The 26,952-nt window shown below is 52.4% G+C and overlaps 12 protein-coding genes across 12 annotated transcripts; 7 read left to right on the top strand and 5 right to left on the bottom strand.

Moving 5' to 3' along the window:
• Positions 1-708: 708 nt before the first annotated feature.
• Positions 709-2,475, bottom strand: BDZ99DRAFT_121327 (uncharacterized protein). The gene is made up of 7 exons (XM_033712527.1): positions 2,344-2,475; positions 2,036-2,284; positions 1,881-1,979; positions 1,610-1,834; positions 1,406-1,548; positions 1,179-1,347; positions 709-1,123 (listed from the first exon to the last, which is right to left on the bottom strand). The coding sequence occupies exons 2-7, from the start codon at positions 2,210-2,212 to the stop codon at positions 884-886; spliced, it is 1,053 nt and encodes a 350-aa protein (XP_033582682.1). The 5' UTR covers positions 2,213-2,284; positions 2,344-2,475; the 3' UTR covers positions 709-883.
• A 452-nt stretch (positions 2,476-2,927) lies between these two features.
• BDZ99DRAFT_505438 (uncharacterized protein) lies at positions 2,928-5,128 on the top strand (the record flags this gene model as incomplete). Its single annotated transcript, XM_033724106.1, has 6 exons — positions 2,928-2,960; positions 3,080-3,150; positions 3,211-3,407; positions 3,462-3,842; positions 3,906-4,255; positions 4,307-5,128. The coding sequence occupies 6 exons, from the start codon at positions 2,928-2,930 to the stop codon at positions 4,784-4,786; spliced, it is 1,512 nt and encodes a 503-aa protein (XP_033582681.1). The 3' UTR covers positions 4,787-5,128.
• Positions 5,129-5,604: 476 nt separating this feature from the next.
• Positions 5,605-8,405, top strand: BDZ99DRAFT_514359 (uncharacterized protein; the record flags this gene model as incomplete). The annotated part of the gene is made up of 3 exons (XM_033724867.1): positions 5,605-6,266; positions 7,465-7,968; positions 8,147-8,405. The coding sequence occupies 3 exons, from the start codon at positions 5,605-5,607 to the stop codon at positions 8,403-8,405; spliced, it is 1,425 nt and encodes a 474-aa protein (XP_033582680.1).
• A 216-nt stretch (positions 8,406-8,621) lies between these two features.
• BDZ99DRAFT_457683 (uncharacterized protein) lies at positions 8,622-9,008 on the bottom strand. Its single transcript, XM_033718741.1, has 2 exons — positions 8,757-9,008; positions 8,622-8,702 (listed from the first exon to the last, which is right to left on the bottom strand). The coding sequence occupies exons 1-2, from the start codon at positions 8,893-8,895 to the stop codon at positions 8,665-8,667; spliced, it is 177 nt and encodes a 58-aa protein (XP_033582679.1). The 5' UTR covers positions 8,896-9,008; the 3' UTR covers positions 8,622-8,664.
• A 694-nt stretch (positions 9,009-9,702) lies between these two features.
• On the top strand, positions 9,703-11,082 carry BDZ99DRAFT_457681 (uncharacterized protein). Its single transcript, XM_033718740.1, has one exon. It carries the CDS (start codon positions 9,919-9,921, stop codon positions 10,966-10,968), a length of 1,050 nt encoding a protein of 349 aa, XP_033582678.1. The 5' UTR covers positions 9,703-9,918; the 3' UTR covers positions 10,969-11,082.
• Positions 11,083-13,124: 2,042 nt separating this feature from the next.
• BDZ99DRAFT_121118 (uncharacterized protein) lies at positions 13,125-16,055 on the top strand. The gene is made up of 3 exons (XM_033712524.1): positions 13,125-13,362; positions 13,611-15,448; positions 15,501-16,055. The coding sequence occupies exons 1-3, from the start codon at positions 13,337-13,339 to the stop codon at positions 15,950-15,952; spliced, it is 2,316 nt and encodes a 771-aa protein (XP_033582677.1). The 5' UTR covers positions 13,125-13,336; the 3' UTR covers positions 15,953-16,055.
• BDZ99DRAFT_121119 (uncharacterized protein) lies at positions 16,056-16,507 on the top strand. The gene has a single exon (XM_033712525.1). The coding sequence runs from the start codon at positions 16,159-16,161 to the stop codon at positions 16,426-16,428; it is 270 nt and encodes an 89-aa protein (XP_033582676.1). The 5' UTR covers positions 16,056-16,158; the 3' UTR covers positions 16,429-16,507.
• Positions 16,508-18,373: 1,866 nt separating this feature from the next.
• Positions 18,374-19,009, bottom strand: BDZ99DRAFT_457674 (uncharacterized protein). Its single transcript, XM_033718739.1, has one exon. The coding sequence runs from the start codon at positions 18,916-18,918 to the stop codon at positions 18,409-18,411; it is 510 nt and encodes a 169-aa protein (XP_033582675.1). The 5' UTR covers positions 18,919-19,009; the 3' UTR covers positions 18,374-18,408.
• Positions 19,010-19,588: 579 nt separating this feature from the next.
• BDZ99DRAFT_565650 (uncharacterized protein) lies at positions 19,589-20,750 on the top strand (the record flags this gene model as incomplete). Its single annotated transcript, XM_033727498.1, has 2 exons — positions 19,589-20,276; positions 20,394-20,750. The coding sequence occupies exons 1-2, from the start codon at positions 19,863-19,865 to the stop codon at positions 20,748-20,750; spliced, it is 771 nt and encodes a 256-aa protein (XP_033582674.1). The 5' UTR covers positions 19,589-19,862.
• Positions 20,751-22,356: 1,606 nt separating this feature from the next.
• On the bottom strand, positions 22,357-24,194 carry BDZ99DRAFT_432408 (uncharacterized protein; the record flags this gene model as incomplete). Its single annotated transcript, XM_033717335.1, has 5 exons — positions 22,357-23,270; positions 23,331-23,398; positions 23,448-23,833; positions 23,883-23,981; positions 24,030-24,194. The coding sequence occupies 5 exons, from the start codon at positions 24,192-24,194 to the stop codon at positions 22,711-22,713; spliced, it is 1,278 nt and encodes a 425-aa protein (XP_033582673.1). The 3' UTR covers positions 22,357-22,710.
• A 717-nt stretch (positions 24,195-24,911) lies between these two features.
• BDZ99DRAFT_514353 (uncharacterized protein) lies at positions 24,912-25,370 on the bottom strand (the record flags this gene model as incomplete). Its single annotated transcript, XM_033724866.1, has 1 exon — positions 24,912-25,370. The coding sequence occupies one exon, from the start codon at positions 25,368-25,370 to the stop codon at positions 24,912-24,914; it is 459 nt and encodes a 152-aa protein (XP_033582672.1).
• A 116-nt stretch (positions 25,371-25,486) lies between these two features.
• BDZ99DRAFT_565647 (galactose-binding like protein) lies at positions 25,487-26,870 on the top strand (the record flags this gene model as incomplete). The annotated part of the gene is made up of 2 exons (XM_033727497.1): positions 25,487-25,685; positions 26,008-26,870. 2 exons carry the CDS (start codon positions 25,487-25,489, stop codon positions 26,868-26,870), a joined length of 1,062 nt encoding a protein of 353 aa, XP_033582671.1.
• Between the last annotated feature and the right edge of the window lie 82 nt (positions 26,871-26,952).

Raw genomic sequence — 26,952 nt, 5'->3', positions numbered from 1 at the left:
GAATAGGGATTCACTGTACTCTTAATGCAGCAGGAGAAGGCTTAGTATCCATCACCAACCTAGAAGCTGCCTCGCGCCGTCTGCCAGCCAGCATAAAACACCGCGGGAATTCCTCCGAGAGCACATACTTCGTTGCTGCCTATCACCAAATACACTGCCTCGTAAGTTTCCGGGCTTTCTTCTCCAGCCTCGCTAACTTTGAAGAGCAGTCCGTAATACGTGCAGCTCTTTATCATTTCCAAGAAGGGGTCGAACAGACTGTACCGGTTATGCATACTCTTCATTGTCTTGATTCGCTCCGTCAGAATATTATGTGCCAGGCTGATGATACGCTACTGTACACTGAGGATGGGAAAGTTTTCGGAGATGGACAAGTTAGGACTTGTAAGAAATGGGATGCCTTGGTGGAATGGACAGTTCAGCATCAGATTTAGGGCGGGTATATGGATGATCAAATGTGAGGAAGAGTTCGCCCGTACAAGTATTGCTTCTTCTTTATTATATTCAAGTTTATTACTTAGCTTTATGGTTGATATTTATGCCCAATTCAATATCTTGAGTGAGTGAGATGACTCTGATGGTTTGAATGCGTAAGGTCCCTGGCGCGCAAGATTAAACTGCTGTATCTTGCCGTCCGCAATTTCAGGGTTTTTGCGCCCGACAATGATTTAATACACGAAAGTCGATATTGAACCTTTTAGATGATTGAGTAGACATTAGCTGGATCAATTCTCGCTAGAGCCCTACTGCTATTGCGCGAGCTCATTCAAGAGAAGTACATCCGCGAGAAGTACATCCGCCAGAGCTCGAATACTTGAAATATTACTCTTAAAAGCGACCGGGTCTTTTCAAGTATCTCCATCTACAACTCGTTTGGTGTACACTAATGCGCATCAATTCCCTCCCACTTCCCTCCCTCAAATGCCGGCAACGCGGACAACTCACCGTCCTCGCTCGGTGTAACGTGTTGAACTGTGACCTGCACTTCAGCCTCCGTCTTCGGAACAGAACCCGTTCTTTGCGAGTCCGTCCAAGCCTCGCTTCTTTTGGCGTATCCCTTGCTATATAAATCATTGATAGAGAACCCCCGACGCCGGAGATGATCCGATTGCCATACACCAGACTAAGCCCCGTCAACCTTTGAGATCCGTAAAGAAGAAGGGCTGATTGTAGCTTACCTCGACGCCCTCAAAGAAGGGCTTGATACATGGTATGCAAGCCGTAGAGATGCTTAAGCAAATTTGCACTTCGGTACAGATGACCGAGACCCAGACGTTGAAAGCGGGATTCTTATGGGGAGAGATTGTTGCTAGATATGCAAGCCTACAGGCAGCTGCTGCGATGACTCTGGATATCTCTTCAGCTAGAAATTTCACCGAATGGAGAGGAAATGAGCTGTACTCACAGCACACGGGGAGCGAAACAGCCTACAACGACCGCTTTTCGCGAAATCGGAATGCGAAGATCCCATACTAGCATGATAGAAAGGACTATAATCGAACAATCCGTGAACATGTCAAGAACGCCAAATGCGGTCCAGAAAGCACTCTAGCCAGAAACTATCATCAGTATCTAGGAATACCACAGAAACTAAACATATGTGCCCTACCTGGTTGAAGCAGTGAAGGGTCATCACCTCCCATGAGCGAGGACCTCCACACTGTAAAGCAGCTGCAAACAGCGTAGAAATAGCGGACATGATTGCGAATGCGCCCAAACCGAGAATAACTCGCTTTTGCTTTTCATCCACGGCGATGTTGTTGAAGAAAATGACAAGCGAGAGCTTTACACAGCAGAGAGCCATGATGTAGAGCAGGTCTGCGGCGTAATAGGCCTGGCATTGGTCAGCATTTGTGCGATTATTAGTAGAGCCACCGTACTTTCTGAATAGTATGGGCATCCGCAACCGAAACAACCTTATTTCCCATTCCATGTGATGCTGCGATGGAATAGGCTAGGGAGAGGCCTAAGGAAAGTATCTAGAGTCCATGTTTAAATGTGATGTCCAGGATTGGTCGCAGTCGCGGAGACTTACCATTGCTCCGGTCATCAAGTAATCGTCGAGCTGAACCCTCCGAAGCATAACGTACCTGACTGACTGGCGGGAAAGAAACATGATAATGAAAGTGGTTGCGAGAAACCATGTTGCGATACTGACGCCTGTGGCTTCGTTGTCGGTGGTGATGTAGGTTGCGCGAGAGAATAACGCCATGTCTGAACAATACTGTGTCAAGAATCAAGGGTGGAGTCCTCTTTTGGCATTCACAGTCTCAGAAGTCAGGGCCTGTTAGAGGTTTTAGCGTTGCAAGGTATTGGCGCAGAGACACCTTTGAGGCCGGCTACATTACGACAAAGAGCACGCTTCTGGGGTCCGAAATACATGTTGCATCAACTCCATAATAACGGACATTGGAGTAACGACATCAAGGGTTCATGGTACCACAACAGCTGCGATACTCTCCGGGAATGTTGATGTTCGTTGGTGTAGCCACTACTGCGTGACCACGGCGACGTTTAGTATCCATCGATTAGCGAACGCCGAACACCACTGTCCGTATGTTCGCCGAATGATATGTTGCACAGCATGATTCCACACTTTGGTAACCCGAGTGGCGAATGAACCTTTTCCAATGCTTGTGCTGGGCTCATATTCGTTTCCGCCGTTATGAGCGAATGAAACTTTCAGAATTCTACAGGGTACGTTAGGATGCACCTCCGGTTGCACATAGTTAGTGAGGTGGTAAATATACCTTTTCCTCTCATCACACTTTCTCACTTTTAAATACTCACTCTGTGGAGTTTGACCGTCGTGAATCCAAAGAAAGCCAGCATGGATGCTCCAACGACACCTCCAGAATCAAATATCAGCCGCGAGAAGCACTTCAACCAAAATGGTCCAATGACGCCGCAAGAGCTTTCGAGAAGAGATGAGAGCCATCTTGCTCGCATTGGGAAAAGGCGTGAGTTTTTCTAATTTCTAGGCGCCAAGGCTAACAACTCGACGAAGAGGTTCTCAAGGTACCTTAACCTGTGGCGAGATTTTTCGCTTGGATTCCGAAGAACTCACTCTGATTCACAGCGACGATTTGGCCTGGTATCAATGTTGGGTATGTCGACCACCTTAATGTTGACATGGGAAGGTATCCTCGTGTTCGTGCCAACTCCCTTTCTGCGTCTTACTGTTAGCTGAGCATCTGTGAATTTGTGAAGGTACTTTGGATCTGGTCTGTCCAACGGAGGTAGCGCCGGTCTAGTATACTCCTACATTTTATCCTGGATAGGATTTCTATGCGTCATGACCTCTTTGGCAGAACTGGCCTCTATTGCACCGACTTCCTCGGGACAGTATCATTGGGTTTTCATGCTGGCGCCAAAGAGCATCCGTAATCTGTTGAGCTATTTGACGGGTAAGTTGTTCCTTGGTGAGATCATTTCAGCAGGAGATCTGACCCCTTCAAAAGGGTGGCTATCCATTGCTGTTTGGCAAGCCATGGTCGCCATGTCCGGATGCCTTTGCGCCACCTTGATCCAAGGATTGCTAGTCCTAAACCACCCAGACTCGTACACCTCTCACGGCTGGCATGGAACGCTCCTCATCTGGTCCGCTGTAATTTTCGCCTTCATTGTCAACTCGATTCTTGGCCGTTGGCTGCCGAAGATTGAGGGTTTTATTCTTTATGTCCACGTGTTCGGATTTTTCGCTATTCTCATTCCACTTCTTCAACTTGCTAAGCGCGTTACGGCCGAGGAGGTATTCACAAAATGGAATAACGAAGGTGGATGGCCGTCCATGGGATTGAGTTTCCTTGTTGGCATGATTACGAACATCGGACCATTCATAGGTATGTCGTTAGTGTGGGCCCTGGATGATTTTGGAAGGTTTAAGGTTGCTCATATCATCTCAGGAGCCGATGGAGCCGTTCACATGGCCGAAGAGACCCATAATGCTGCATTTATAGTTCCCTGGAACATAATCATCACCGTGGTATTGAACGGATGTCTGGGGTTCGGAATGCTTCTTACAACGCTCTTCTGCATGGGAGATCTCAAGTCAGCCATGGATACACCAACCCACTACCCTTTTATCCAGATATTTTTCGATTCTACAAGGTCTTATGCGGGAACCACTCTCATGGTATGCATACCTCTTGTGTTATCGTATGCTGCGATATTCGGACAATTTGCTGGTGCATCACGGCAACTGTGGGCATTTGCCAGAGATCGTGGCCCGCCCCTCTCCGAGCGTCTTCTTCTTGTAAGATCCTCTTTACGCACTGATTAAGGACGAAACTAAATGGTAGACTAGGTAAATCCAAGATCTTTCCTACCTATGAATGCAGTATGGGCCACATGCTGCATCTCTATGACTCTCGGTTTAATCAACATCGGCTCACTCCAGGCCTTGGAAAACATCCTTTCATTTACCGTGAGTTCATGGGAGGCCGCAGCTTCCATTCCCCTCGGTCTTCTTCTCTGGAGCCGAGTGACGGGCAGAATCAAATCACGCCACTACACCTCGGACGAGTTCACTGCCGACCCAGATAAACCTCTAGTCTGGGGACCATGGCGCGTACCTGAGCCTCTTGGAACATGTCTGAACACTATTGGACTGGCTTGGATTATCCTCGCATTCTTCTTCAGCTTTTGGCCAGGGAATATAGACGTGAAACCGGAGAGCATGAATTATAGCTCGTTGATGACAGGGTTTTGGTTTCTGTTTGGAATAGGGTATTATATGGTTTGGGGGAGGAAGTTCTATAATGGTCCAATTATGGAAACTCGGTAAAGGATCATGCCAGCTTCCCGCGTTGGTCTCGTGCCTTTTTAGGTCATATGAGGTGTTTTGAAAAGTTCGAAGAGGAAAATGACTATGGAGCATCACCTGTTCTATGTCCGTGGTTTTCTCCTCCTACATTTTCCCATGGTTAGCCTTTCCTCTTCTCTATGCTTTATTTGACCGGCTCGGCGTCTGTTTCCCCGTGAAGACCGAGCAAAGTGAGATGAGAAAGAATAGATGCTCTGAAAATCCTTTGTTCAAATAAAATGTACAGGGGGCTCCCAAGATCGTGAACAGGTATGGTATAGTTTTACCAAATGTCTGCTTCCACATTGTAAAAGAACATATCTTACTGCACTAGTTAATTAAGCCGCATGACACCTACTGGAGATGCGTATATTCGATACCACTCACATGATTAGGTTGTCGTTGCATACTCGCCTAGCGTCTATCGTCTATATCTAGAGCAATAGCATTGTGCACAAAACATACACAATGTATTCTCAACCAAAAGTAATGACTATAAATATTGGAACTAATAGCTCCATCGTTGCTCCACGACAACTCCTCTTCTGGCACCTCGAATCTTCACCAGAACCACAATCACAGTTACAGATTCAAGAATGTCAAGCAATTGAGATCGTTCACCTTCTCCAGAACGCAGGTCATTCCCCGGCGCCCTTGGCGCCGGCCGGGGCCCGTATCGTGCTCGCCGCGAGTCGGCTCCCGCCCACTCCGACCCTCGCGCCAAACGTTACGTATGGCGCTATACAAATCTCCAGAACCCACGGCCCTTTTTCGCGATAGAAGAATGCGTCCACGAGCTCATGGAGCACCGGCGTAGTTACCACCGCACGCTCCTAGAAGCACGACTGACATTCTCTGCGCTGCGCTCGCTCGAGCAGATCCGCATCATCGAGGTAAACAAAGTAGCAGAGTCTGACTTGCACCAGGTAGTCCGGAGTTTGGACGAGCGCGCGACGGAGGCGGAATTGCAGGGGGATGCCCTCAACAGCCTGAAGATGAGGATCTCGGGACTGAGTGCGCTCACCAACTATGCGTCTTTGTATTCGAACTGTGGCGAGGATCCAGATGCACACTGGTGGATGATTGAAACGTCCAAGGCAGCCGACGTCTTACAGGCGATCTTCGAGCAAACTGCTCTCGTGGCGGCAGAAACCACCCAGACGCAGCGTAGGCTGGTCCATGACACCATCGCGCTACATCCTCTGGGTGCTGCAATCGAGGATGCCGCGGTTGTTGAGAATGTAGGTCCTGATCCAGATATCGATGAACTGGGAGACCTTTGGGATGGTGTCGCAAGAACCGATGATGCTCCTGCGGCGTATGATTCTGACCGTGGTCCAGAAATACGATGCGCAATATGCCTCGAGCGGTACAGTGAGGACGACCCGCCCTTCAGACTCCGAAAATGCGGCCACATAATTGGCCAAACTTGTATGCGGCTGGATCAGTTCAACTTCCAACAGTAGTCACACTTGCATACAATGTCGCCAGGTCCTCCTCCCACCCCGAGAACACCACCTCTCGCCGACACAGCCAAATTCCGATGATGCTGAGCTGCAGCGTCAAATTCGAGATCATTATCAGCAGATTGACGCCCGCCTACGCCTCAATCGAGAATGTGTCGATGTTCTCACTCAGGTTGCAGCACTACAACCTAGGATCAACAACTCATATGCTAGAAAGCTACTCCGAACATCAGCTGTGGAGGGCCCAGCTGAAAACTCAGCTGTGCAGTGTACAGCTGAACTTACTAGCGCGCCACCCAGGGGGTGGCCCCCCTTCCTTCCCCTAGTATATATACAACTAGCTAGACGTCTATAGAAATCAGAGTTCACATCAATTTTAACCTGAGTTTCTCAACCTCTTAATCAATGAGGTGTTGCAGATCATCCGCAACAGCTTCGGCCAGCACTTTGACCTTCTACAGGATGTGTTCACTGAGCTGCTTGACTAAGGGCGCCAGGATGAGAACAGTAGGCTTTCTCGTTTACGGCAACAGCATACCACAGTTGGGAGGCAAAGTCCTGACTGGATCTCTAGGTTGGTGGTGGCTCTGATAGGTGCGCAAGCAGTTGCGGTGGGGTATTCAGTCTATGGACTCCTCACTGGTATTTGATGACTGAGTAAGCCCTCACACTTCCTCTACCTTTTCTCTGGGCTGGACTCACCGCAAGAGCTCTTCCAAGATGTGGGCGTGATGTAGTCTACTCTTACATTAGTCCACACCATGGACTGACATAGTTACAATGAAATCTTCTTACCCTAAATCATATACCTTTGTTCGCCTCCAAATGTCCTGTGACCATTAATCCTTCATCCACTCAATGTGTTATTGTGATTTCAAACTACGTCAGCTAAAGATAAGGAATGCTAAGCCTTACTGCATAGAAATCTTCCTTCTCTTAAGATTAGCCCCCACCCAAACCCTCTGAGCCACGACAGTCTGACCGGTCCTATTTTCGTACATAGTACGATACTAGGCGTATCCTTTGTGGATTAGCCGCGCGCGAGGCCAACAACAGGGTATTAGAAACAGCCAAAGCCAGGGTTTGTCACTACTACTCCAATGAGTATTGGAAAGGTCCAGGGTCGCCTGTCGTGCTGATGACCCCCGGAGAAATCAACGTCACGGGATACAATTCTTACCTGACCACCAATAGAACTACTGGTGTCATTGCTGAGGCCATTGGCGCCACTGTCGTGGTCATCGAGCATCGCTACTGGGGTGTTTCATCTCCATTCGACGACCTATCAACCGAGAATCTGCAGTACCTGACGCTGAAGAACTCAATCGCTGATCTAGTGCTTTTCACCAAAATTGTCAAATTGCCGTTCGACCCGCATGGCACTAGCCAGGCTCATCGGGCTCCTTGGGTTCTTGCCGGGGGTTCCTACAGCGGCGCACTTACTGCCTGGACCGCGTCGACTTCCCCAGGAACCTTCTGGGCATACCTTGCCTCAAGCGCTGTGGTCAAGATCACCGGAAACTTCTGGCAATATTTTCTCCCCGTACAGGAAGGAATGCCCAAAAATTGCAGCAAAGATATGTCGCTCATTGTGGACCACGTTGATAAGGTGGGCACGAAGGGAACCGATGAGGAGAAAACTGCTCTCAAGGACATGTTTGGGCTTGGAGACGTTGAGCATTTCCGAGATTTCGCTTCGTAAGTCCTTGAATTTCATGTTTCCGGTGTGGTGGAGCTATATTTCTACATGTACGAAGTTTATCCAAGACTATGGGTGGGGTGCGACCGTACCATGTGGCACCGCATAGGACAGACCAAGATATATTCGAGTTACGACTCCAACGGCAAAGGAAGCAGCTGACACTATTACTTTTAGAGCATTGGAAAATGGTCCGTGGCTATGGCAAGGAAACCAATTCTACAGAAACACGGGTTTCTTCGACTACTGTGATGCCGTAGAGAACGTTGCAAGTGGAACCGTTCCCGGCGCGGAAGGAGTAGGCCTCGAGAAGGCGCTTGCTGGATACGCGAACTACTTCAACGAAACAATTCTTCCAGGCCTCTGCGCCGGGTACGGTTATTTCGAGGGCAAGGATTTGAATATAAGGGAAGAGTGCACAGCAGGGAGCTTGTAGATGGAATTGACGATTTTGTGTATTAAGAGACAAATCCTTAAGAAATTGTGATGCACGGCCTGGGGCTATATATACCCCGGCCTAAGCGAGCACGTGACTCGCAGAGGCCTCGCAGGCTATACGCCTGCGCAGGCAGGCTGCATGAATTGGAAAGGATATATCTACATCCTATCTTATGGCTATATACTGTAGGTGCTCCGGTCACCTTACAATTGTAGCTTAAGCTTATAAGGCTTATAAAACAGTATAGAGCCCTGATTTATAACCCGGGGGCAGATTTAAGGCCCCTTGCTAAAACTTAACAGTTTTTATTAAGGAAGGGTGAGGGAGGGTAAGCAAGGGTGAGCAGACCTGAGGAGAACTGAGCCGAAGCTGAGCAGGGGTGAGCAGACCTGAGGAGAGCTGAGCCGAAGCTGAGCCGGGCCTGAGCCGAACTCAGCCACAGCGGCGCCAAGTCACGTGCGCAGGGTGGGTCGGGTAAGGTGCACATTGGGGTGTTGAAACAGGAATTTGAGTCTGGGCGGTGTCTCGGTGACGCTCTGGAAGACTCGGCATGTCGGCCTGCGACTGTGATTGACCACAGTCTGCATGGTGTTGCAGGAGTCTGGAAAGGGATAGATCGGCGCAGTGCAGCCGGCTGCGGCTAGTGGAACGTGTGCCGGCGAGCCTTTCTGGTGGCCGACGTTACTGTGTTGCACTGAGGGTGCGGTGGGTGCGGTGGGTGGTAACATGTATGCCAGAGACGGCGGGAGTCGCAAAGACCGCTGGAGCGTTCTGTCCAAGTTGAAACGCGCATCATGTGAAACTTTTGCACCATTTGAGGGTGGAAGAGACTTAAGGCCAAACTCATGATCGCCGTACAAGGGCCGGCTAAAAATATCCCACGTCCAAGCGGGTGGGGTGGTGTTCCGCGACTGTGCTGCATCCTCTGAGGCTATGCTGGAACCCTCGAAGATGCTTCGTCCAAATCATCACTCAGCTCCGGCCTTGTCCTCCTGTTGGCTACCGGGATGTCGAGAGAAACCAACTTCGTACGAAGAGATGCCACCTTGCACTATCTTCCGTCCTCCAGACAGTCACCTCGTCTCTCGTTGATACTTGAGCCTCACACCTCGCCGCAACCCTTACGGCATCTTCACACCACATACAGACCGCTAGACGTCTGGAAAGTCTCTCCTCTAGCGCGACCACCTCGTCGGTTCTACAAGCCTTGGATATGTACTTGCCTGCATAAGCTGTCTCAGTGAGTTTCCGACTTCGGCCCCACCATCCACACCAACTGCTTCGCCCACCATCTCTCAGAACTCGAGCATAGTGCTGACGACGTGTCTGAAAGACGAGTGGAAGACGAGATAGGTCTGCTGCACACAGGAACTCCAGGCTCCTATCACCGTCCTCCTATACCACACCAAGTCCGACGCCCGAGGCTGTGTGTCAGACTACTCATCCGCTGAGCACGCCTCGACAAGGTTGACAGACATTCCTAGAAGACCTATTTCTTGGTCTGTCCGCCATGTCCTTTAGTGTCGAGATTCGCGAGTCCCACGAGCTGAATGCCTGGACTGGTTGGCCATCCTCACGCGACGACGACGACTGGACTACAATTGTAGTCAGTGATATTCCAATGGACCCTTTGACACGAAACCACGCTTCGCCTACCTTCGCTCTACCAGGGCCTACTTATACCGATACATTCCTCGCAGGACTGTTCCCTTCAACGGCTCCATCAACAATCGATCCTTCTCCAGCGCAAGAGACGGCTGGGACTACATTGTATAAGTCAACGGGTCCACCAGAGCCTAACGAGACAAGCCCGAGTTCATCGGGCACTGATGGCTCCAGCACCGTGCCATCGGGTGTTCCACTCTCGACTACATTGCCTCAGAACGAGGACTCATCGCAGCACTCAAAGGTCATAAAGCACGTCGCCGCGGCTGTCATCCCGCTCGCATGTTTGGCTATCCTCGGGGTAATACTGTTCTTGTATATTCGGAGACGTCGGCGCCAAAAGCACCAGACTCTTGTGCAGAAGGAAATGAAGAGGCACAGTCCCGACAATTACTCGCCCGCGGCCGAGCAGCAAGCATACTACCATCATCCATCAGGCACGCCTCCGCCAGCACTCTCGCCAATGCCACCCCAACCTGTCATTCTTGGGCCGATCGCTCCGAACTCAAATGGAGCCTACTATACGGGTATCGATACTTCTGATGTGGTATCGATGCACGAGACTCATCCACCTCCTCAGCCAACGGGGCTCGGCAATCCATTTGTTGACCCGCAACACGAAGAACCACCTCCGCCATATCGACCTCGTAGTTTAGCGCCACTCTCACGAAACACGAGCCTTCGAAGCCCGCCTCCTGCAGCTCTATCTCAAACAAACCTAATGGCTGCGCAGGAGCAAACTCGGTCGCCATTCAGTGACCATCACGACGACGATAACATCTCCGAGTTTTCGGCCACGGCACCACACTATGGACGAAGAGCAGTAGACGAACTCTCTGTAGTTTCAGATCTTTCTTACCAGCAGGACCCGGTCGTTAACAGACCTTCAGTATGATAGGGGTGCTTTTTTTCCTGTAGAATATGATATTACGCGAAAAGGACGTATTTTTTAGCCTTAATTTCTTCCCCGCATGGCAGCTCGGCGTTGGTAATGGATGGAGTACTAGGGCATCAGTGTGTTCACCCTTTGATCATACTGCTTGAGATACCTCGATACCTTCTCAAAATTCCGGAATATATCGAAGCGCCCCAAGCGAGTGTCAACAAATTACCTAGTATGGATTCTCAGGCATGAACCGGATATATATAGCGTGGAAAATTCCAGTAGTCACCCTGACCTAAAGGATCGTTTTAAATACCTAATATACCCACTACTGCATCCCCATATCCCCACAGCGGTGAAGATGAAGAAAATTCCAGCAGCCACCCCTAACCCAAAGGCACCTTTAGTGCTTAATATCCCCACTACGTCTTCATGTCCCCACCATGCGGTGAAGCTGAAGAAATTTCCGCCCCCACTAGGAACACGACAACCTGCACGTATGGAGCCGTAATGATGAGAAGACACTCCCTAGCATCAATACTTCTCCTGCACTACGCTCGGAAGTGAGCCGATATAGTGAGCTGCAAGATACAGGCAGCTCCCTTGGGAGGCCCCAACAGTAGCCTCTCCTGGAATGCAGACTTGACGTCGATTGGGGAGAGCGAGCGTACCTTGCAGCAAGGCACATCCTAGCGAATGCACAGAGACAGAAGCCGGCGAGGACGCAGGATTGGTGGAACAAGTCAGAATTGGACCGTGCACATCACTTCAACGCTCTCGATGCTACAAAATATATGGACGGTGTTTATCGTGCATAGATAGTTTGTTCTACTACTTGCGTAAATCATCTCAAGTCTTCAAGATGACCTGGTGCTCTGGTGTAGAGATAATTGTCAGTGAGGATGCTGAGTTGGTCAGCGCCTGTCCCACCATCTGTCAGTCTGGCTCCGCGCCCTGAGCGTTGCTGCATCTGGCCTAGGGTACGCCGACCCCAGCTCCAGGGCGCTTGAAGCACACGACAGCGGAGGACAACGGAGGGTTTCTACGTCAAGCGACTGTGCTGCTGCTGAAACGGCCTCGCCCACCGCAGCTGTGCATGCAGTGGCTCAAGACTCTGAGGTTGCGGCGAGGCCAGCAGCCGTGGCAACTTCTGGTGACATCCAGCGCGGCACAGCGGTATCACGGAACTCGGCGTGGAGGCTTCTCCAGACGGGCTGACTCTGGTGAACAGGCGGTAGTGCGGCGCCTGCGAGCCAATTGCATCAGGCCGCGGGCAGCGATATGCGACTTCGCTTGAGGGAGCATGGACAAACCGCAGGCATTAGACGGCAGATTAACTGCTGAGCTGGCAGCAGCCCGGCCCGCGTAGGGTGCGCCCACTTGCTGATTCGAGGCCTGGATTGACGTCTTCTATTTCGCCATCGCGGGACGGCCGTTCAGGAGTGCAGCTCCTCCGCCGCCTCTCAGCGAGCATGCTCGCAGTGATTGGGCCAGAGCGGGAGAACGGCTGGCGTGAACAGCAGCATGATCTGCGAGATCTCTAGGAGCCTAACGTTGTGTCTAGTGGCGGCATGGTTGAGGGGCAGTCGCGGCTAAGCAGTGAATTCCTTGCCTTCAGCTCGCACCTTTCCTCTCCCATCCCGTCCATCTAGCTCTCGGCGAGCAAGGCACAGAGCCGCTGCAATTATAACGTTCCTGGGCACCTCACCCGGCGGCGCCGCTCTGTCCCTGTGCCTCGCCAGACTACTCCCTGCCAATAACGGCCCCAGAGCTGTTCTCCCATGATGCATCCCCGCCGCCATGCTGAGGCTACGCCCACGCCAGCTCCCTAAACAGCTGGTATACGGATAGCCAGGCACGGGCTGGCGAGAGCTCCACACTCAGGAGGAGCATTCCTGCAGCCAACGTTGCTGGGCGCCGGTATGTCATCTCCAGTTCTATTGTATCTCCCAATACGTGCCCTCCACATACCTCCAGCCTCTCTCCCGGTTCGCATCGCCCACCGCATTCTGCCCAGGCTCCATCGAGTACCACGTCCCGATCCGCTCTAACCTGAACCCCTCTGGTTTTGCAGCTCTCCCGCCATTCGACCGTCGCGCCGTACCTGCAGCCACGAGGTCTCACAGCTTTGATATCTGCCGCATCCTACCCTCGCCGTTTTACAGCGTACCACACCGAAAGCTTCGCCTTCGAACTTCGAACCGCACGATTCCCACACCTCTTGGAAAGATCGGCCTCCTCTCTTCGTCCTTCGACACGCCCTCTGCCTGCTACAATTGCCGAATCCCTCGACCCTATTCCCGACTCCCGAGAATCTTATATTGGCCTTTATAGGAGTGTGTGGCCATTGAGGGAACAGTAGAGGCCCTGCCTATTTGCTATGAATACAGACCAGCACATATATGGGTATGGAATTTCATCATATAGCCCATAGCCTCCTGTCTCGTGTCACCCCTCGATGACTTTTCCTCCACCACCTCGGGGAAGGCTTGCCAGTGCTCTACAAATTTTACGGCTCCGCCGATGGTCATTCCCAGACATCCACGCTGTAAAACTGCAAACATGTCGTCTATCCTGCTATACTCGTCATCTCTGACTAGCTACCCACAAGCAACCTTCGGATTTCACAGCTGACATGCATGATGTACCCTCAGATACGCGGATTGGCACTTACCAAGCCCGTCCTCGACCCCGACTACGGCTACCTTTCCCGAAGGGGCTCTCCAGACTCCCAAAGCCGAAGCCTTTCAATCACATTTTTTAGACGCTTTTGCTACTCCTCGAGTCAATGGGCGCCGCACACCTGCACAAACACCGACATATGCTCAATTGACGCCCAGACCTTCAAGCTCCAGAAGCTCGAAAGTGCCGTCACCAGACGACCCTCGATTCCATGTCAATCATTTCACCCCGAACACCCATTTGCCGTTGCCTCCAGTAGAGCCCTCCCGGAGGCTTTCCTCGTCCCCTGTCCTATCAGGCTTTAGGGGGAACCCTACCGGCTCACATCGTAAGCCTTCGTCAATACCGAACTCGACGACTGCCACCATGGACATGTCTCAAATGCAGACACCGCCACCGACACGGGATGCCTCATCGAGGAGGAGGATGGGAGCGGAAATGGCAACCCCTTCTACAATTGTGCAGCAAACGGTGTCGACGCCTGCTGCTGCAGGCCAACAGCAGGGTGGTGACTTCTATACGCCTACCCCCTTCCAATTTCCGAATTTGCAATTCTCTCCAGATGTTGCACCCTTCCCAAATTCAGGCCCCATGTCTGCACCCGCGCTTCCACATTCGCGATTATTCTGGGACCAGTCTAACGATGGAAGCGGGATGGATGTGGATATGCCTTTTGCTTCTGACCCGTTCGGCCCCACGCCTCACAAGATAGATACCTCGGTCAATTGGCAAGCTTTCAACTCGCCGACTCCTCAGATGAACATGCAAGCGTTCCAGGACTTGACGGGACTGCCAGCGAGTACTCATGGCCCGACTTTTGCGTCGTTTGCAACCAGTGATAACCATGACAGCAAGCCTACGAATTCGAGGCCAAACTCGTTCATGTCGACTACTGCAGGCGTCGACCCAACGCTAATATTCAGCTTCTCAAGTCCGACTAAAATAGCTCCCAGCGAATCTTTCAACGGTCTGCCTCCGGATACAAGTGCTGATCACGAGAATAGGCAGCCGTATGAGCATCAGGTGCGAGAGTCTCATAGAGAAAAGGAGCTGGCCAGGAAGGCGAAGGGCCAACACTCACGAACTAATACGTCTTCGTCCTCGGGGTCTAACCCAGCTGCTACCGGGCCTGGGCTACAGCGGAGCAATACGGACAGCGGGTTTCGAAAGAGCAAGCCGTCACCCGTCGACTTGAGGCCCTCAGTGGGTAGTGGTGCCGGGTACCACATACCTCGGAAATCATCACCACTCAAGCGACAAAGCCAAGGCTCTCTCACCTCTATACCAGAGAAAATAAGAGCACGGCCTCGGACTCGTCTAGTCATTGATGAATCCGGCCATGCGAGGACTGAAACGGATCCTGTCGAGGAGGAAATGGACACTCGTGAAGACCACCAACAGCCGTATCCTGGTCTATGGAATGAGGACGAGGACACCGAGTCTGATTCTGATCACGTCGTTCTCAGTCGAAACACATCCTTCAATGTTCCTGCGACGTCACGCCGCGCTTCGAAACATGCAAGGGCTGATAGCACGCTAGACCGCTCTGACTCGTTCAAGGTGCCCAGGCCGACTTCAATGGCTTTCGAAAAGACCCCGTTTGGGTTCTCTCGCTCTAACAGTAATCTCAATCAACAAACGAACATCCAAAAGACATCGAACAATCCCTTCCGGAGGTACAGCATGTCCAGCTTCGGGGGCTCATTTGGCGAGACAAAATCCGAGGAGCCACAGATATCCCCTCTCGATAGTGTAGGCGACGCACAAGGCGCTCTGAAGCAAGTGGTGGAGGATCGCCTAAAACGGAGTGGTAAGCACAAGAGACACATGCCTACCTATCACCCTTCTAACACTCCTCCCAGAGCGCTCCGCTCAAGGCACCCTCCTCGCCCACAATCAGCGCTGGGCCCAAGCCTCCGCTGAGCTCTCCAAACCCGGCATCAGTCCCCAACTCTCCTACGACCCCTTTACCAGGAACTCCAACTCTTACCACTCCTCGCCCTCCACTATCGCCGACCCGGACCTCAACACTCCCAGCACCGACCGTAGCACAGTCTCGAACGAGGGCATTCGCTGCGTCTGCAATTCGATGGAGTACGATGGCCAGCTGATGGTGCAGTGCGAGTCGTGCATTAAGTGGCTGCATGTTCGCTGCTTAGGCCTAAATCACCAGAACATCCCGTCGACGTTCTTGTGTATTTTCTGCACGGGCACAACGCCGGTTGCACGAGGGGGAAGAATCAGAGAGCCGATACGGTCGTTGGCGCCGCAGTTGGAGAGCCCATTGGGACGTAAGAGTGCGTTTCGGAGGTGACCCCTTCCTCGCGCCCTCTGCTCTGCCATTCATGCTTCGCGCTTAAGCTACTTTGCCCATCTACGCCATCATATAAGCTAGCTTTTACTTCTTTTGCGAAGGCCAAGAAGATCGTCGACATTTCAAACAGCCGGTATCTAGTGCGGCTACCCGGTCGCACGGCCTGATCTAGAATACCTAAAACTCCGCCAACCATACACTACACCATGTCATACCTGGCTCCTCTTCCTTTCATATTCCTGAAACTATCGCATCTCTTCCGTACACTTACCCTCCCCTCCCCTATCTCCCATACCTCTACCCCCTACTTTTTTCCTCGCCCGTCCTATTTTGACAGCGTTCTTGCATCCAGCGTTTCCGTTTGTTCTTTGCATGAGGGGTACTCATCTTCATATCTAAAAACATGTCTTCCGAAGATTTACTACTACTTCATGACTCTCGCTTGCAACTTTCCACATGATTTCTACACGCAATAATCAGACATTTTCGGATTCGCGAATCTTCGGGCTGGTACAGTGGGTTCGTTAGATTGGATAATGTCGGTCCCTCGTTTTCTGTTGCTTTTTTCTTTCCCAAGAATCTCTGAGATTATGGTGGTTTGATGATTTATGGCGGATTAATGTGTGCGCATATCTTAATGATTGGATATTCGATATTGGAATGATGGTTTGAGGGGCAGGGGGGAAGGAAGGTGGTCTGTATATGTATACGAAGATAGAAGTGGTATGAATATATTGGATTGAGAGTTCTTCATAATTTTTACCGTGCGTGCGACAATTGGATGGGTGTGCAGCTCGTCTTCCCTGAAACGTACTGTGGGTAGACGAAAGGAATGACCCCGATCCCGCTCCGATCCCGCTCCGATCCCCTTGAATTTGTATTCGTGCTTGAGATCTGGTTTTCCTGAGCCAAGGCAGGGCAAGCTGAGAAAAAGTACGTGAACTCCCCCCCCTCCCCCGTCCCTCTTCTCTTCTTCGCCTTCGGGCATCCTCTCCTTCCACACTCCAAAAATCAAGGTCTCACTTCCAAGTAGCACCATATCTTTTGTATATGCAGGGCACCACCCCGGCCATGTATTCCTACCCTTTCTCACTCTTTTCGGGGCAGCGTGTTCATAGATACTTAGGTGAAAAGTTGATCACTCAGATGGATATGTGAGATGCATTTAGATTAACTTTTTTGTGGGTTTTTTGCGCTGTGATTGGTGCGTATGTGACCTTTTGCAGGGTTGTGAGATCTGTCCAGTTTGGGGCGGGGGCTAGGGGGAGGGAATTTGGTTACTGTGGCAATAATGTGCATCTAAAAATCCCTAGAACGTAACTCACGATTTCAACGCAAACGTACACAGCGGAAACCCGTTCGCCATGTCCTCCGTCTGCGCAGGCGGAATCTCATTATTCTTCCCCGACGTGAGACATTTTGCCTATAATCGTCAGTCAGTCAGTCAGTCAGTCAGTCGATCCTTTCAATCCCAAAATTGTCGTGAAGTAGGGACTCAACTTACAGCATTCAACAACACATCTTGCGGATTCATAAAGAAAGACTGCAGCTTCGGGTTCGCGTCCGCCTCGCGGTCGAAACCTCGCCTAACGCCAATGCACAGGTTTTTCCCGTCCACGCTCGGGAGCTGGTCTTGGTTCGCGACGAAGTCGAAAGGCCCGCAGGGGCCGTTGCCGCTCTCGCAGCCTTGGGCGAAGTCTGCGGGGTCGCAGCCGGCCTGGATGAGGAGTGGCTTGTTAGAAGGGGCCGGAGAAGGGTTGCGTCAGTAAAGCTTACCTCCGGTAGAAGAACGACTTTGACGTTTTCTGCGCGCCAGGTGGCTGCAATTATGGGCGCGGCCTGCATTCGCAAGTCAGATGGGTTGGAAATGATGGAGAAGAAGGTGTGGGAGACTGACTGCTTGCTTTACGATCTCCTGTGCGGCGTCCGTGGTGGCTGATGCTTCTGTTGTTCCGTTGGTGAGGAAGCCTGCGAGGAATTGGCCTTGCTCGAGGTAGGCGACTGTGTCTTCCGGGGTAGCGGTTAATGTCGGATCGGTGTTGCCTTGGTTGAAGTATCCAGCCATGACAGCGCGCAACGCGTCTTGGTTAGACTTAAATGCGACTTGGAGGGAATTGATGAAGGGCCCGGGATCCTTTGCTGAGTCGTCGCCGAGATTGAAATTTGACTCGACGGCGTTCTCGACGACGGTCTGTTGTTAAAAGTTCCTCATTAGCTGGGGCTCGAATTGCACGTTTGGCTTTTCATGCTAGACACGTACCTTCAGACCTTTTTTTAAGCCCTCTTTCAGAGCATCCACAAACACGCCGCCCAACGCCGGCAAGGCCAGCTCAACCCCGAATTCAAATCCACTGAAGAATGCGCCGACGTCGAACTTGCTTAAATCGCGGCCCATGCTGACATGGTTGAACAGGTCGTTGGCGACCGAGTTACCACTACAAGGACATATGAGTGGGCTATTCCTTATGCAAAAATGTGCTTGGAACGCAACAGGAGAATTCAAAGACATACTCCGCTGAGAAGATGTTGACGGCCTCGTCATACGACTTGATTTGAATGCTCAACAGGCGATGCGCATTGACTAGCGCAAATGTTACCGCCATAGCCTGTGCAGACTGGTAACTATCGCAGCTGCCGAAGACGGGAACACACGTCGAGTTCTCTGTCGTGCAATCGAAATTTCCGGCGTTGGCAGCCTCGTCGGGCGTGAGAGCTTCATTGAGGTAGAAGTCCTTTACCCACGTCTGTGACAGACCGCCAGACACAAAATTCGTGAGGATGCTATCGATATTGAGACTTTTCCATAGGTCCACGCCGTTGGATAGGAAACCTAGCTCGTTGACGGAGCTTAGGCTGAGGCAGGCGTCGGAGTCTTTCGGATCAGCGCCTTGCAGGTCCAGTTGTGCTGATACCTGTGTCGAGATGAGGAGGAGGACGGCCGAGAAGATCGACGTGGGACGAAGCATGATAAAGGATTGATGAGGCTGAGAATAAAACTTGGGGTTGGACAGCTGTACTACCCGCCACCACTACATATACAATGGATGAAGACATGGAAGCGAAATTGCTGTATCGCAGCCTCGCGCAGAAATGGAGTACATATTCAGGAACCACACCCAGAACTTACCAATCCCGCCTCAGGGGGATGCAACAATAGCCACCACGCTTCGCCGTTGACAAAGCACGGCAAGAAACATCAATCATCGTCTGCTATGTCGAATTCTAGGCAAGTGGAGCTTGGCGCCAGGCACTAAACATTCAAGCCTCGCTGTTGCAACTAATCAAAGAGAAAAGTTTGTGGAGCAAGGTCGATGAGGCACTTCGTTTAACGCCGCCCCCTTTTCTCCCCAGCCACACCAACTTAACAACAATCTTCCAAGGTTGGAATATGCCCTCTTGGCAAGAGAGTCAAACGGACCGGTGGATGAGGGAGCTTACCGTTCGTTCATTATTTCGCGTCAAGCCTCTCCTCGTTTGGGTTAGCTGTGGAGTTTGTGAGGACTTTCAGCCACATCCAGCACCATGAAAGTCGAATTCTCCACCATGCCAAGAGGGAGGCTTGATATTGAAGCCGGTCGAGCAGTTGGTAATGGCCCAGCCGTACCCGAAAACTACCATTTCCTGTATCTGTCAGCACCTGTTTCATGAGGGGTCTTGAAATAGATGCGGCACCGGTAAGTTCAGATAGACAGTAAGGCCATCTCTAAACTCTATGTAAGTGAGCCTTCTCCTTTTAGATTCTGCAAGCAGTATCTCGATATCTCTCCATCTTTCATCAATCAAAGAGCAAAGACGCGTTCCTCCAGTCCTTTCTGTGAAGCTTGTGCACAGCACCTTCCGTTCGTTGACATCTCCATCTCTCCACATTCGGAGCAGACACCCCCCATCCAATATCTCCCTCCAACCCACCATGCGTCCCGTCCGCCCCGACGGCCCCGGCCACTCCCATTCCCACAGCTACAGCCACGCGCACATCCCCGCCGACGACGAAGCAAAAGCGCACCTGATCGCCTCCGCAAACCACGACCGCCTCGTCTCCATCGGCGCCCAGAAAGTCCGCCGGTGCGAAACCGCAATCGCCCGGATCCGCCTCGCGCTGCGCATCCTTTCCCTGCTCCTATGCAGCGGCATCCTCATCGTTCTCGGCCAGGTCGTCGCCGTCTACTACAAGCACAAAGACTACGTCGTGGCGCACGACCAGACGCCGGACCAGCGGCTCTGGGCGCGGGGGCTGGACATGCGGCCGACGCTGGTGCTGCTGGGCGCGTCGGTCGCCGCGACAGCGGCGAGTGCGGTGCTGTGCGTGGCGAGTTTCAGCAAGGCGGTGTGTGGAACCCCATCTCTTTCCCCCCCATCATCCCCTTTCCCTCCGAGTTACATACTCAGCGATATATATTAAAAAAGCGAGGGCCTTTACTAATGCCCCACCCCCAACCCCCAGGTCCGCCGCATAACTAAAGTCGGCAACGTCGTCACCGTGCTCTTCGCCGCCTTCGGCATCGCTGTCTGGGTTGCTGCGGCTGTGTACTTCAAAGTTGACGACTTGGATAAGACGAAGCATTATGATTTTTTGTCGTATACGTGCGCGCGTCGCCATGATAAGGCGCTGGATAATGCGGTGGGGAACTTGGGGAGTTTGTGTGGGCAGATGCGGGCGGCGTGGTGGGGGGCGTTGGCAGAGGGCGTGTTGGAGATTGTTTCGTTGGCGACGGTGGTGCGGGCGTGGTGGGTGGGGAGGGAGGGGGAGAGGTATCGGAGATTGGGGGGAAGGGGTTGGGGTTGGGGAGTGGGTGAGTAAGGATTGAGTGCAGGAGGCTATTGGATGGGTGTGTTGTGCTTTAATGGGTTGGGCCTCTGGGCTGATTTAGTATTTGAATGTGGCGTGGTGTTTGGAGGTAATGTAACAGATATTCTTCGAATATACTCTAGGTCATCTTCCAGCCATCTCGCGTTTTCTCGAGTCCTCCAGAAATGCCTTGAACTGTCCCAAACCACATTGGAAATGGATCGTAGAAAGATACGCTGCAGCCATCTAGCACAGGTCATTGCTCAACCCTCTGCAATGCAGTCTGTTGAATCGGTAAGTAGCTCACTTTAGGCCATCCTACATCCCAAACAAGAGCGCCACACAGGAGTCCTTATCACATGAACCCCTACCAACTCACGTGCTTCCAGCTATCCTTGGGTTTAAAATCTTCCATCAGCCCACCTCTTCGGAAGCAACAAAGGGCTTTGGTCTTGCCTGGCAGATTAAAAAGTCTCGTCGGAGGATATGATGGTCGGAGAGCTGGTAGGATCATCAAAATCTTTGCAGGCAATATGCTATGGCGCCAGCAGTGGTGTGTTCAAATGACCTCAGATATTGGTCCATGACCTGGGGAGAGCGGTTTTTTTCAACTTCGACGGCCTCGGAGGTCTATGGGGAGGTGGTCCCCATATTAAGATAATGACGCTCACCATCTCCTCTGAACAGCAGGCTTTACCACCACTAGCACAATGCCAACTGGAACAGTGGTTTAATCTCGAGGTCTATCGCTGACTCCTGGCTACGCCCATCTTCAAGAACGTCTAGAGGTGCCGATTACATCGGCAAAGCCGATGCCCAGCACATGAGGAAGAGCGAAGTGGTGGGTTTGCACTCTCCATGGGAGTTGAAGCTATCTCGGTTTTGCTGCTCTGTTGTTCTCTTTCCGACTGTTAGTTCTCCAAAGTCTTGGGCAGGAGGCGTATTTAAGGGCCGGAGAGTCTGGCTGAGTCACGGGATTGGAGCGGGAGCAATTTTGACAGGCCGCTCACCTCCCTACCATCTCACGCCGCCCCACCCCCCCCCTTTTTCCACATGCCCCCCATATGCCCCCACCATCCGCCACCTATAAGACCTCCCCCCCTGTGCTCCGAATCTGCTTTTCAGACAAACAGAGTTCGCAGTTTCAACATTTCTCGCGAACCCTTCTACCATTTCATAGGATCCACCGGGTGGTGAGAGGGTTTCTACGGGAGTGCGTAGATTCCAGCTGAGCAAAATGGCATATGGTTGGCGCTGATGGTTGGGTGAGAGGGTGTCGAAAACGCAGGAAATACGTGACATGGGAGGGAGAGAGCAAAAGACATCATCTGAAAGGTGTCATGGTCGGAGGAGGTGGGGTTTAGTGATGGTGATGGTGGTGGGTGGAGATGATAAAGGGGTAACTATAGAAGGTGGTGTTTCGAAGGCAGTAAGACGGTCGGATGATCACAATCTTATAAGACGCAGCCTATATGCACAGGATGTGCCCGCGCCGAAACTAGCGGCGTCCTTCGGTCAGAGTGGTCTAGTCCTTCATCGAGGGCGAGGAAAGAAGAAATAGTAAGCGTTCGGACTCAAGAGGTAAAGTTTAGATCGAACGAGAAAGTAACGCGAATAGGACTGGGATACTTCATAGATTTACCATTGAGCCTAGCGATTTTCTTAACTGAGGAGTACTTGCCCTCGAATCTCCTGCATTGTCAACGAAGGAATAATTCGAGGACTTGAAAGAGCTCCGCGAACAGTCGTTCTAGTATTTCCCTCCAAAAGGTAATTACAATGACCCTTCAGGCCAGCAGCGAATGAAACAAAACAGCGCAAAAGTGGTATCTTCCCCCTTCCCCAAGCAAACGCCGAAACATGCGAAAAGAACGTCGTGAGTGAAAACCTTATTACAAAGAGTAAGTCGTCCAAGGCCCATAAAGGAAAGAAAGTCCGAGAGTAGTCGGGAAGGTAATTTGCTTCAAACCATCTAATCCTCGCTCCTCCTCTGGCCCTTAATCGGCAGCCTAAAACTCGCCCTCACATCATTCCCCTCCTCTTCCCCTAGCGTATGCGAGCTCCTCCGATCAACCTCGATCCCATCCTCCTCATTCGACATGTGTGTCACTAGAACGCTTCGGTCAAAAGGCCACTGCCCGTCTTGATCCTCGTTCCTCGTAACGATGTATTCGGAGCTCGCGGCCGTTTGAGTCGCCGAGAAGCCCGGCTTCATCTCGGTCGATCTTCCGTCCTTGCTCACCGCCGTGGTCGTGGTGCGGGTGTGCTGGCTATCATTGCCACTATAGTTGTCCGGTCTCAAATACGCAGAGCCGCGTTTCTGGCTATCGAGAACACTCTTGTCAGCGCCAGAGGCCGGGGGTGAGCGGAAGGAGCGCGACATCCGCTTCGAGATCTGTGAAGCGCTGGAAGTGAGGTCGCGGACACTTGTGAACACAGATTTGAAGAGGGGGCGCATTGTGGCGAGGGAACCGGCTATTATGCCGACGCCGGGCTCGATGGTGGACCAGATGGCGGTGTTGGTTGCGTTCCCTGATCAAAGTGTAATGTTAGCCATGGCAATATGACGTTGGGGGTTTTGGAGGGTCTTACAAAAGAAGTCGTCGGTGCGTGTGAGGCCGTCGATGTAAAAAAAGCGGACAATGGAGCAGATGCTGCCGCTACGGAATGTTAGATGGAGCGAGATACGGGGGCCGGGAAGGAGCTTACAATGCGCCTAGAGAGAGGATAAAGCCAACTGAGCATTTTGTGCGTACGTCCATCTTTGCATCCCATACTACTGCGACTGGTAGTCCGGCGAATATCCAGTCGGTTATAGTGGTCACAGCAGCATGCATGTATAGCAAGATGAGGTTGGTACGACGAGAAGCGCATTGGCCTGCAATTTGTTTGGTTAGGTAGTCTCCAACTGGCGCGCCGCAGCGAAAGATAGCGAAGAAGAAGTTGGCGACGCTTTGAACGGTGCTAACGACGACCACTACGAGGATCAAGGTCTTCTGCCATGGCTTGACTACGATGCGGTTGAAGAATATGCCTAGGGAGATCTTAAGGAAGCATATGGTGACGATGTAGATGGCCTGGGCGGCAATGGTCCACTAGAGCATGTGAGACAAGTCAAACGGCTTTGTAGAATGTTTGACTCACGTTGATGATCTTGTTTATAGCGGCCAGGTCAGACAGATGCGTGCCTGCTCCGTGTGCTTCAGTGTACAATATGGCAACACAGTACATGGTAAAGACAAGCTGGAGAAAAGTCAGCTTGATATCAGCACTGGAGCAAGGAAGTCTCACATTTGCTAGTATCATGATGGAATCATCCCAGCCGAAGTTGCGGATCATGTATCCTCGAACGTATATGCGCAATAGCACGAATACCCAGGTAGCTACGAGGAACGCGATAGCCACATCTCGTTGCTCAATACCGCGGCTGGCCACGTCGTGATTCGTATGAGACATTGTGTGAGCGTTTGTAGATGGAGAATAAAAAGCTTTGAGCAAGTGGCAAGAACGTTGGCCGAATTGAGCAAGTAATCACTCAAAATTTGGCAGTGGGTGAACAAGAATCGACATGAACGAATAACTTTCAGTAGCTGGACAACAGAGTGGAAAAGGCAAGGGATAAGGTGTTGTTGATGAGGGTACTACACGCAAGATAGATGCAAGTGGGTAGGTCTGGGGGTTGACACAAGCTGCGACGACGACGTCAAGTACCGGTTTCCTGGGAAAACTTGATGTGATAGCATGGGAATGAGAATGAAAATGAATGGACGGTGCAGGAAGCGAGAGGTACAAAAAAGCAGGAGAAGTTTGACGATAGATGCAGTATACAAGCATGGCCCCGGGAGACTGTGGCCGCAGACAGTATAGGTCTCTGCTTGGACAATGGTGAGCAGATCGTGCAGCGGGGCTCCACTCGGTCCATGCATTTGCCCTGGAGAATGATCACTGGTGGCACGACGGGGCCAGGTGGGGCGAGAAGAGGGAGAGGCTGCTTGATCAGGCGCCGGCAGTTGTTGTGACAGGCGGAGAAACGCCAGGGTTGATTATCGACTGCACGTCTTTTGGGACAGATCAGCAGCAGCGGGGAGATGCTGCGTACAGGGTAGACCCTCGATGCCTTTGAGAGACTCCCGCATTGCTTCTGCTTTCCTACATCTACATAGACGTGCCTTCTCAGACTCCTCTCAAGGAGTCTGTCAAGAGCTCCATGAGGTCAAGCTGTTCCGTGGACGCAATATCGGAGGCGCGCGTCCAGCATCGCTGGGTTGACGTCCAGATCAGCTTAATCTCCTTTCCGAGAGGGCCCCTGGAGGTGATCTGCGCATCACCCGTCCCGGTGCGGATGTCCTGTCTCCAAGGCTCGTGCAGACGGGGAATTGATTGACGAGTCGCGAAGAACAGACAGGACAGGATGACAGGCCGGTGACAGGCTTCTGACAGAAACAGCAGCGGTTGTGGAGACGTGTTGTTGGGATAGCCATACTTAGTTCTGTCGGTGATAACTGACTCGCGAGCGCCAGCTATCACAATCGTCGGTGGCGTCGGCGGTCGAGAAATTGATGGCGTTTTGGGACGGGAGGTGAGGCCGAAGACCACCCTACTAGGCTGCCCGCCGGAATCCTCCCGGCACATCGACGCTAGCCCGGGTCGGCATGCCGCGCATAATTCACTTGCCGTCCCCTGCACGCAAACCTTAGGTTAGCGCGTCAACAACACACCTCGCCGCGTCTGCAAACCCCACCGCCACGATGCCTCCAAGAACAGACTTCAGCTTCTCGCGCACGCGTCGCCACCAGGCGCAGCCCCAGCCTACGCCGCCCCAGCAGCAGTTTGTGGATCCGCAGGAGGACAGCGATCTCACCCAAGACGACGATGCTGAGGACGATGAGCTGGTAGAGGAGGCTGATGGCGAAGAGGAAGAAGAAGAGGAGGAGGAGGAGCCATTAGGTAAGCCAACTTGCTTAAGAAAGTTATATCTTGCAATGTGATACATCGTCACCCTCCTTGCTTTCCGCTCGAGCTTTCTTTCTTCCACACACGCCGATCTCTGCAGCATCACATTCTCTCGGCTGAGCGCAACATCTGTGTCTCTCCTACTCTCCACCCCCCGCTTTCCCACGTTCTGTCTCATCGCTTCCCCGGGATCCACCACCCCGGGGATTCAACGCCCACATCTTCACACATCCCCAGATCACGTGCTCCCAACCTCCCCTCACGCCCCCCATCCCCTTCCCCACAACCCCTCCCTCAACTAACACCCCCCACCCAGAAGACTCCCCCCTGCACCTCCCCCCCTCGCCCCCGCTCCCCCCAAACCTCAAAGAAATCTCCTCGCTGGCCTCCTGGACCGTCTCCTCCTCCAAGCCCGGCTGCAGCATCCCCCAACTGCGCTCCCCCCTCACCACGCACTTCTGGCAATCCGACGGCCCGCAGCCGCACCTGCTCAACCTGCACTTCTTCAAGCGCGTGCGCATCGTCGGCGTGCGCCTGTACCTCGACTTCGAGGCCGACGAGTCGTACACGCCCACGCGCATCCTCTTCCTGGCCGGCACGGGCCCCAACGACCTGCAGGAGTGGGGCGAGCTGCGGCTCGAGCAGCCGCGCGGCTGGGTGTGGGTCGGCTTCGAGGGTGTGGGCGACGTCGGGGACGCGGTTGCCGCGCCGGGGCGGGAGGGCGGGCCGGGCCCTGTGCGGGTGGTTTCGAATGCTTCTGCGTCTGCGTCCGACGAGGACGGCGAGGACGATGGATCTGAGTTTTCTTCTGGCGGCGACCGTGGTTCTTCTGATGAGGAGGAGGAGGATGAGGAGGAGGGGGATCTGATGCAGCTGGATCGGCCGAGACGGCGCCGCAGGCGCGCGAGATTGCCCGAGTTGAGGGCGCATTTGGTGCAGGTTAAGATTCTGGAGAACCATCAGAATGGGAAGGATACGCATTTGCGGGGGTTGCAGATCTTTGCTAGGGATAGGGGGGTGAGGAGGGGGAAGACGGAGCAGGTAGTTGAGACAAGGAGGCAGAGCACGAGCGGGAGGGCGAGTTTGGGCGGTGGGGGTGGAGGTGCGGTAGAGGGGGCTGGGAAGGGGAGGAGTAGGATTACGATGTCGGAGTGGGAGAGACTGCCTGATATTAGGTAGGAGATGGGAGGGCGAGGTGGTCACGAAGTACGAAGCACGGCCATTCATGAATACGAAATTAAGCATTGGAGCTTTTGTCTAA

The sequence above is a fragment of the Mytilinidion resinicola genome, assembly GCF_010093595.1.
Source record: "Mytilinidion resinicola strain CBS 304.34 unplaced genomic scaffold BDZ99scaffold_2, whole genome shotgun sequence".
NCBI lineage: Eukaryota > Fungi > Ascomycota > Dothideomycetes > Mytilinidiales > Mytilinidiaceae > Mytilinidion > Mytilinidion resinicola.
The sequence above is the reverse complement of the archived record's forward strand: the minus strand, read 5'-3'. Positions and strand labels throughout refer to the sequence as shown.

Bases quoted from the DNA above. Each gene is read 5' to 3' on its own strand.
- BDZ99DRAFT_121327 (XM_033712527.1), bottom strand. From the start codon at position 2,212: ATGGCGTTATTCTCTCGCGCAACCTACATCACCACCGACAACGAAGCC. The intron at 1,549-1,609 runs GTAGGGCACATA...GTTTCTGGCTAG, and splicing joins CCCTTCACTGCTTCAACCAG to AGTGCTTTCTGGACCGCATT. The intron at 1,348-1,405 runs GTGAGTACAGCT...AGAGATATCCAG, and splicing joins TGTTTCGCTCCCCGTGTGCT to AGTCATCGCAGCAGCTGCCT.
- BDZ99DRAFT_457683 (XM_033718741.1), bottom strand. From the start codon at position 8,895: ATGTGCACCTTACCCGACCCACCCTGCGCACGTGACTTGGCGCCGCTG. The intron at 8,703-8,756 runs GTCTGCTCACCC...AAAACTGTTAAG, and splicing joins TTCGGCTCAGTTCTCCTCAG to TTTTAGCAAGGGGCCTTAAA.
- BDZ99DRAFT_457681 (XM_033718740.1), top strand. From the start codon at position 9,919: ATGTCCTTTAGTGTCGAGATTCGCGAGTCCCACGAGCTGAATGCCTGG.
- BDZ99DRAFT_121118 (XM_033712524.1), top strand. From the start codon at position 13,337: ATGAATACAGACCAGCACATATATGG. The intron at 13,363-13,610 runs GTATGGAATTTC...ATGTACCCTCAG, and splicing joins ACAGACCAGCACATATATGG to ATACGCGGATTGGCACTTAC. The intron at 15,449-15,500 runs GTAAGCACAAGA...CACTCCTCCCAG, and splicing joins GGATCGCCTAAAACGGAGTG to AGCGCTCCGCTCAAGGCACC.
- BDZ99DRAFT_121119 (XM_033712525.1), top strand. From the start codon at position 16,159: ATGTCATACCTGGCTCCTCTTCCTTTCATATTCCTGAAACTATCGCAT.
- BDZ99DRAFT_457674 (XM_033718739.1), bottom strand. From the start codon at position 18,918: ATGCTTCGTCCCACGTCGATCTTCTCGGCCGTCCTCCTCCTCATCTCG.